The sequence below is a fragment of the Neophocaena asiaeorientalis genome, unplaced genomic scaffold (assembly GCF_003031525.2).
Source record: "Neophocaena asiaeorientalis asiaeorientalis breed wild unplaced genomic scaffold, Neophocaena_asiaeorientalis_V1.1 scaffold40, whole genome shotgun sequence".
NCBI lineage: Eukaryota > Metazoa > Chordata > Mammalia > Artiodactyla > Phocoenidae > Neophocaena > Neophocaena asiaeorientalis.
Genome location: NW_020185335.1, coordinates 9,286,220 through 9,295,511, shown reverse-complemented (window position 1 = coordinate 9,295,511; position 9,292 = coordinate 9,286,220). Strand labels below are relative to the sequence as shown.

The 9,292-nt window shown below is 52.6% G+C and overlaps 1 protein-coding gene across 1 annotated transcript in view; it reads right to left on the bottom strand.

Moving 5' to 3' along the window:
- Positions 1 to 9,292, bottom strand: part of CMIP (c-Maf inducing protein) — a gene marked incomplete at its 5' end in the record, with an annotated part of 235,057 nt that overhangs the window by 87,807 nt on the left and 137,958 nt on the right. Inside the window, one exon of the mRNA XM_024735722.1 lies at positions 2,776 to 2,901. Within this exon, the coding sequence (XP_024591490.1) occupies positions 2,776 to 2,901 (126 nt within the window). The remainder of the gene's footprint in view (positions 1 to 2,775; positions 2,902 to 9,292) is intronic.

Genomic DNA, 9,292 nt, shown 5'->3' with positions numbered 1-9,292 from the left:
CCCTTCCCGCCCTGGCTCTGAGTCCCGCCCGCTCTGGCTCTGAGTCCCGCCCGCTCTGGCTCTGAGTCCCGCCCTGGCTCTGAGTCCCGCTCTGGCTCCCGCAGGTGCCTGGGCTGTGACGGCTGCGCCGTCCACTGGAGCAGGGACCCGGCGAGACAGGGGTGCGGAGCAGCCGCAGGCCCGCCCGCCCACCATCAACACGTCAGGGGGAGCTCTGACGTGAGGCCACCGCGGGACACAGCCCCAGCCGGGCGAGTCATCACAGCCGGCCCATGGCCACCACCAGGATTAAAGGGACATTCTGGCGCTGTCCGGTGACCTGCATCCTCCAAGCCACACTGCCCCCTGTCCCCGGGGCAAGTGATGCTCAGGTCCTCCTTGGGGGTAGGCTGCTCCTCCAGCTCCCAAAGCAATGAGGCCACCCAGCTGCCTCTACCAGGGGAGCGACCATCACACCCAGGGAGCTGGGGGCTCGGGGCCCTCCCTCCTCCAGCTGGGCTATCTCAAGGTTTCCCTCCGTCCTGCCTGCCCGTGGCACTCATGGATCCAGCACCCTCTGCCCTGCAAACAGACTGATCCCTCTACTGGGCCACCACCTCTTAGGAGCTTACGGCGACTCCCTACTGCCCCTCAGAATGACACTGTGGCTTCTCCACTCAGCTAACAAGACCTGTATGATCTGGCTGCGACCCAACAACTCCGGACGCGTGGGCAAGGCCCTGCATCCACCTCCCCCTTTTCTCCACGGCAGCGAAGGCCCCCTCCGCCACATTCATGCTTCATACCCCCTTTTCCCTCTGCCCGGAGTGTGTGGCCCCCCATCCTGGCCCATTCCTACTCATCCCTCTACACCCAGCTCTAATATCACCATCCCAGGGGGAGCCTTCTTTGGTACCCCTAGGCCCAGTGAGTCACTCCCTGCTCTGGGCTCCCAGTCCTTGGGGACAGGCCTCTATTTCAGCTGCTACCTCTGCAGTCATTTGTTTATGGCTCTGTCTCCCCGGGGGGGCCCAGGAGCTCTTCGAGGATGGGGCCGAGGGGCTGACTCACCTCCCCACCCCCAGCCCTAGCACATGGGATGGCAGGCTCAGTGCTCCGTGATTCAAACTGTAGAGAGTGAGAGATTTAAGAAGAAAACAGACAGGCAGGTGTGGCTCTGGTGTCTTCCAAGAGACATCAGTGAATGACGGGGTTTTCCTAAAGGATGCTTAGCTGTTACACGCAGCTTCTGGGGCTCGGCATTCCTCAGAGGCCAAACTGTGTGCCTCTTGGCTCCAATGTTGTAAAACAATCCAGTGGCCACTTTTCAAACAAGTTTTAGGGGGCATCTCTTTGGGCTCAAAGCAGGTCTCCCCGGACTGACAGAGTTAGAAAGCGTTCCTAGAAGAAAGCCCAAGGCAGGCCATCCTCCCCATGATGAGAGAGTACATTCTCTCGGGACAAGGAGTCTCTGACTTGGGGTCCCTGTTGGAAAGTGGGGTGGCACTCCCTGAAATGATACAGAACATGTCACATGCATGTACCGCAGCAGCCGTGTCATTATTTCTGCCGCAATTCCTTTCTTGGTGGACCCACCTCTCCCTTCCCATGAGGTCCTGGTAGGGCTATCAGAGTACACAGCTGCCAGTATAAAGGTGGGCGTGTAACCCAGGGCAGGGCATCCCCTGGGGTGAATCGGACGATAGCACGGCCAATCAGAATCTTCCGTGAGATTTTATAGAAAGATACTGAAAGAAAAATGCGTTCTCACATTTTTTAAGAATTACAAGCTCCAAGAATGTAGTTTGAGGCTGCCAGAAGTCCATCTTTCCCACCACATGGAGAGCCTCTGCCTGATAACGAACCAGCACACAGAAGCAAAGCCAGGAGATAGAGAGAGACTGAACATTAATGACAGCATTTGACTCCTGGGTCCAGCTATGCCTGAAGTCCTCTCTTAGACTTCCAGTGACTTTAATACAGTTACAGCATCAAATTCTTTTTGCTTCAGGTCTTTTTTTTTTTTTTTTTTTTTTGCAGTACACGGGCCTCTCACTGTTGTGGCCTCTCCCGTTGCGGAGCACAGGCTACAGATGCGCAGGCTCAGTGGCCATGGCTCACGGGCCCAGCCGCTCCGCGGCACGTGGGATCTTCCCAGATTGGGGCACGAACCCGTGTCCCCTCCATCGACAGGCGGACTCTCAACCACTGCACCACCAGGGAAGCTCTGCTTCAGGTCATTTGAATAATGTTTGCATCATATCCAACCAACAGTCTTGATCAATACACACAAAATGCACCCTTTTCCAAGGAGATGGCTCATATTTCCATCAGAGTCTCAAAAGACTGAGATCAGTGAGAAGTGAGAAACCTCCCCACTCGAAGTACAGCAAAAGGTAGCATCTGTTGCTTACGTGCTTTCTACAGCCTTTTAAAGCCTGTGCCTGTGTGCCTCAGTTTCCTCATCTGTAAAATGGAGATCAGAAAACCTCAGTTTCCTCATCTGTAAAGTGAAGATCAGAAAACCTATTTTTTGGCTTTGTTAAGAGCAATAAAAACACAACATGGAAAGCTCCTAGATGGTGGCAGGTATGCAGTAGGAGCTCCATCTGCACGCACGCCTTCGTCTCCCACAGTGAGCCCCAATTTACACCTTTCTTGTACTTGGAGGAAAAAAACATCCTAAGTTAAACAACCTTTCCTCTTAATAGTTGGCTGTCTCCCTCCAAGGGATAAGAGGAGGGCAAGTGAGTGGGGATGGAGCAGAAACTGCTTGTTCATGTTTATTTATCCTACCTGCAGTAGGACAGTTCCCCCAGGAATTGTAAGCTGTAAACAGTACTTCGGGGCATTCTCCCAGGACAGCAGCTGAACATCTTCTATGGCGCTGTAGGAGACTGAGTTTTCCATGTACCCAGTTGGCTGCAACAAAAAAAGAAAAAGCGAAGACATACATTGGTTACAAGATCAGGCACGATATCTGCACTGGAAAACATCCTCACTCTAGCAACAAGCAGACTGAGCTGGTACAGTCACTTGGCAACTCTGGGGACAAAAGGACTCCATCTTTCCTAGCTGGCAGCATCCAGCTGGAGGGGAGGAGGGCCATGGTGGACACCCGCCCATGTGTTGGGACGTGCAGAGTTGGGACCAGACTGGGGGCCCTTTGAGGGCAAGGCCTGTGCATTGTTCCTCTGGGTTTCTGTGGGGCCCAGCGCAGCCGGAGCCTGGACCCCTCCATCCCTCACCATGTCCAAGGCACCACCCTCTCCTGCCCAGAAAGTAGTCACAGCCCACCCACCCCCACTGGACTCCTTGCTTCATCTCCCCCTACAGATTTGTGTCCTCCACTCGGCACTCGGGGCCGTGTTCCAAGTCGGCAAACTCGATCCCTCTGCCCCCCTGCTCAGCAGCCTTCAGTGGCTCCCAGTGGCCCAACCACATATGCCACACTCCCATCCACCACCGACAGGGCCCCTCAGGAATGGTCTCGCACCCTCCTCCAGCCCCAGCCCCTTCGTCTCTCTCCCTTTCCGAGCACCCACACACAGACACAGGCCTGCTGACAGCACGGCAAACTCAGGCTGCTCTTTGGTCCCCAAAAGGCTGTGGTCCCCCTGATCCACCCCTGGCATCTCCTCTTCTACTCTCCAGACCCCATAACCCACCTGGTCGCATCCCTCCCTGTGCCCTACGTGCTTACCACGCCCGCTTTGTTGGGGTTTGTTTTGTTTTTTTGATGTGGACTATTTTTAAAGTCTTTATTGAATTTGTTACAATATTGCTTCGGTTTTATGTTTTGGTTTTTTGGCCACGAGGCGAGGCAAGTGGGATGTTAGCTCCCCGATCACGGATCGAACCCAAGCCCCCTGCAGTGGAAGCACGGAGCCTTAACCACTGGACCACCAGGGAAGTCTCGACCATACCCGTTTTAATTACTGTGGACCTATGTGTTATCTGTTTGCTGTCTGCCTCCTTAGCCAGGCTGCAGCTCCGTGAGGTCAGGCCAGTGTCTGTCTTGGTCCCTGCTCTCTCTCCCCAGTGCCTGGTACGTGGCAAGGGCTCCATCATTTGTGCTGAAAGGGAGAATGATAAGGGCTATCCTCGGTCAATGCTGGGGTAAGGGTGGGGCAAGAGAAATTCACAGCCACTCACGGCTGAGTGAGTTCCGCTGTCACGGGGAGAAGGCGCTAGGCACCAGGGGGATGTGCTGGCCACCGGGAACCAGCAGTGTCCTTGTCACTCTGGCCCCAGGGAGCCAGACTTCAGCAGAATCAGAGGTGAGTGCAACACAGCTGAGAAGAGTAACGGCTAACATCTCCTACGCTCTAACAAAGGCCGAGCACTCCCCAAGCACATGGCAAGTGCTATCTCCTTTAATCCTCACAAGAGCCATCCCCACTGCACAGATGAGGAAGCTGACACTCAGCAGGTCATGTGACTTGCCCAAAGTCACCCAGCCGGGAAGGGGCGTGGCCAAGCTTGAACTCAGCTGCTGACTCAGGGATCTCTGCCCGGACCACTAAGCTGTGATACAAGCAATTTAAAATCGGTGGCCCAACAAGTGAATTTTACCCTGAGGATTGAGGACCTCCACGAGGTTTTTTTATTTTCAATTTCTGTCTGCCAAAGCTGAGGTACGGTGGTCGTGGCGGCGGAGGAGAAAAGGTTGAGGGCTTAGGCTGCCTCAAATCTCCCTGGTACGATCAGTTACCACGCTCAGGAAGTAAGAGTAAATTGACCCATCGATTTGTTCATTCATTCATTCACTCGTTCATTCATCTGACAGATATTTATTGAGCACCGGTTACGTTCCAGGCCCCGTGCTGGCTGCTGGGGATACAGCAGTGAACAAGACAGAAGCGCGGCAGGGCTAAGAGACAGCAAACAGACAAAATACCCAAATAAATAAACGATTGGAGAGAGGCCAAGTGCGGCACCAACAATCAAGGTAGGGTGTGGTGACGGGTGGCAGAGAGCTGGAGCGCCGCGGAAAGACGGAGGGGAAGCGCGTCGCCGGCCCATGGCCTGTGCAAAGGCCCAGGGGTGGGAACAAGCTGGGAGTGCTCAGGGAGGAGCAAAGGCCAAAGGGAGGGAGGGCGGGTAAGAACGGTCTTGAAGAGATGGGCAGGCCATCCCTGGAGGGACTGGAAAGCCCAGTGGGATTCCAGGGATTGTTGCCCTTGGGGTGGGTGTAGCATCACTGGGACTGCTGCATGGAGACAGGTGGCGGAAGCAGGGAACAGCCTAGAGGCTCCCGCATGGGTCCAGATGAGCCATGAGGCTGCTGACACCCAGGCAGGGCGGGGATGAGGCAGCCAAGTCCATCTAGCCCGTCTCACTAGTGCATGGGCCACCCCTCGGCACCAACCCAGGCAGCCTCTGTGTCCAACCAAGATGGCTTATCAGTGTATCCCAAAGGCAGACACGTGGGCTCCCCTTGGCCCTTCTGCCCTATTCCACATCCCCTGCGCTGGCATGTTCTCAATATTCTGCAGTACATGACTCAGCCTCTGTCCTGAGAATACCAGCGGCACCAGGGGCCTGGCGGATGGGTGAGTATGCTTGCGCTTCTTGCTGACTGTCTCCCCTGCTGGTGTATCAGCACCACGAGGGCGAGAATTTTTACCTGCTCCGTTTCTTGTGCCTAATCCGCGCCTGACATTTAGGAGGTGATTGGTATTTCCTTAACAAATGAAGGAATACTTTCCTAAATAAAAAAATGTCCATCCGTGTTATTACTTACAATCACACGCATAACATACTTGGGAAGAGGCTTTGGTTACTAGTTTCAAATATTAAATTAAAAATAAATTAATAAATTTTAAAAACTCTCCTTTGGGAAGCAATGGCACCTGGGTGCCCGGATGTGCTGAAGAGCTCTCCTTGGTGGCCCACGGCCATCTCTCTCCCTTTTCTAGGTCTGGCTGGGTCCCAAACCCCAGGCCACTGACCCCTTGATGCACACGCACAGAGAAGCCAGAGAACACGTACTAGGACGCAGCCACTAGGGCATCTAGAAAATCTCTGGATCACACCAAACGACAGAGACACAGAAACCCATTCCAAAAATCCCACAACGGTATAGAGCGTGACCACAATGGGGTGGATTTGACTATCCAAACTGAGCAAATGGCCAGCCTCGTTCCTTTAGAATTGCACCTTGGGCACACGAGCAGAAAGCCTGGAGGCTTCTATTTCCCACCACAGCCTCCTGGAGACGAAGACACGGCAAGGCCCTGTGCCGCCCAGTGCCCACCAAGCCCATGGGAACACCTTCCAGATGACCACGGCATGTGGGATGTAACATGATGGAGGGCCAGCTAACCACCTGTGCCGGCCTTTTTCTCGACCCCGCTGTAGCCTGTCTCAAGGTGGCCTTGACTAAAAGTTTCAGCACGGGCATTTGGGGGAAACGGGTATAAATAAATACATACTGTTTTTTAAAAGCGGATGCATTGCTGTTTGAAGCAGTATTGGCTAAAAGCAAAATTTGGAGAATCAGTGAGACCTGTGTTTGAGCCACTTACTGTGTGTCTTTACGTAAGTTACTGCACCTCTCTGAGCCCATGTCCTCCAATGGTAAAATGAGAATTTAAGAGAGTATTAGGAGCCTTAAAGGGAATCCAATTTGTTAAGGGCTTAGCACAGCATCTGGAACATACTGAAAAACTCAATAAAATGAACAATTGTGAGAAACACTAACGTTTCTTATTCTGGGATCTTCCTCCTCTAAAGCCATAATTCTAGTCTAACCATGAGAAAAACAGCAGACAAACCCCAGTTGAGGGACAGTCCTCAAAATACCTGACCTGTACTCATCAGAAACAAGGAAAGTCTGAGCATCTGTCCCCGCCAAGTCTACGGAGACACGATGACTAAACGTACTGTGAGCCCATGTGGGATCCTGGGACAGAAAAAGGACATTAGGGAAAAACTAAGGAAATCAAATAGAGTGTGGACTTCAATAAGAGCATATCAATACAGGTTCATTTGCTGTGACAAATGTCTCATGCTATTGTAAGATATTAACCATTGGGGAAAGGGGATGTGGGGTATATGGGAACTCTCTGTACTGTCTTTGCAACTTTTCTTTGCATCTCAAACTGTTCTGACATAAAATGCTTATTAAGAAAAATTAACTGCTGCTGCTACCACTATTGTTGATCCTATTATCATCATCATGGACAGAGCCTGGAGGGGGTGCCCCTGAGGCTTGCAAGGGTAATGGGGCAGATCAGGATTGGAAGCCCCCCCCACCTCCCATGCTGCTCTTTGGATGCAGGTGTGAGCTAATGCTGGCCAAGGACCTCCTTCATCCTGGGTACTTTCACACTGTTGGGATGATTTTACAGATAACTGATAATTCCCTGGTAATCTGAACAAGATGATCAGAGCTACATTGGAGGAGATTCCTGCATGGGTTAAAGGCTGAGTTAAATAAAAAGGAAAAATTAAATTCTCTACTTGAGGGAAGCTAGGAAATCCAGCTCTAAGAGGTGCATTTAAGAGAACATTAAGCAGATTAAAAGTTATTTCTACATGTAAAAGCAGTGCAAGATGTACTGTATGATTCCGTTTGTATGACATCCTGGAATTAGCAAGAACTACAGGGGCTGAAATCAGACCAGTGGTTGCCAGCAGATGGGGGAGGGGACTGGTTACCAAGGGGCCTGGGGGAGGGGCGTGGAGGATCTTTTTGGGGTGATGGAAATATTCTGTCCCGACTGTGGTGGTGGTGATTTGACTGTACACATTTGTCAAAATCCACAGATCTGCACACTTAAAAGCGTGAATTTTACTGAATGTAAATTACAACTCAAACCTAAGAAAGGCAATGCGTGAATGTTCAAGATGAGTTGGAAGACGATAAATAGAAGGAAATCTTTCAGATAAAATCATTATCAAGGCCTCTCATAAGCGCTTTTTTGCGGTGCGCGGGTCTCTCACTGTTGTGGCCTCTCCCGTTGCGGAGCACAGGCTCCGGACACGCAGGCTCAGCGGCCATGGTTCACAGGCCCAGCCGCTCCGCGGCATGTGGGATCCTCCCGGACCGGGGCACGAACCCGTGTACCCTGCATCGGCAGGCGGACTCTCAACCACTGTGCCACCAGGGAAGCCCCTGATTATTTTTTATACGTAATTTTTTTTTACAGGTACATATAATTCTGTAACTCACCTTTTTTCACATGTTACAGCATATGCCCATTCCATATTCTGAACCCATTCTGAACATGCCCATCCCATCTTCAGAGCAACCATTTTAGTGCCTATTAAGTATCTGACCCCCGTTTGTCTCATCACCACTCCCACCCCCTCCCCTAGACACTGCGGTGGTTTCACTTTATGCTACTATAAACAACTCCACAATGAACATCCTTGTGAAACATGTTTTTCTACCCCATGTTTAGGATTATTCCCATAGGCCAGATTCCCAGGAATGGAATTACTGGGACAAAGGGTAAGAGCATATTTTATGTTGTTGCCAAATTGCTCTCATTAAAGAAAAATTAAAGAGATCTGGGGAGTCCCGGCTAAGCCTGGGGGGCTTTACCCTGGGCCACCAGCTTGGCTGGGTCCTGCTGGACGCTACTCTGACCCGTGTGAGTTCTGAGCACCCGCCTGCTCGAGGAGGGCCTGCAATGTAACTGCACGGCATGGGTGCTGGTGTCTCAGAAGTTTGCAAGCAGGGTCTTTTTGCAAGGGGGAGTCCTTCTGCAGGAGGGTCCTTCTGGGGGGGGGTCCTTCTGCAGGAGGGGGGTCCTTCTGCAGGGGGGCTTCCTTCTGCAGAAGGGGGGTCCTTCTGCAAGCCAGGTCCTGGCTCTTGCTTTCCCATGGGAGTCGGGGAACAGGTTGGGGATGCCTTTGCCCTTTTGCTCTCAGGGACTGATGAGGGGCCAGGGTGGGCCCTGGTGCTGCCAGACAGGGAAGAGAACACTGCCTCCCTGCTTCTGTTTCTGAGAGGAGCTTTTTCCCTGTCCACACAACACCTGGATCTGGACTAGAGACAGCAGAGCTTGAAGGGAACTCATCAGGGCCCCCAGTGACCCCCAAAGGCCTTCAGGGTTGATGTTCCAAACTCTGTACCTTCTTCACTTTCCCATGTGGCAGAGTTGGCAGGGAGTGGGGTGACCAAAGGCCCCCTGAAAACAGCCCCTGACCTCAGCCCCTAATGCTGGCAGGATGCCACCAGGCTTCGCCTCCCCCTGCCTTTCTGGGGAGCCAGCTCCCTCCCGCCCAGACCTGCCTGCTTGTTTCCATGGGGATTTCTCTAAAAGCGAGTATGAATCATGAGTCTGAAGGCCCCCAGGAG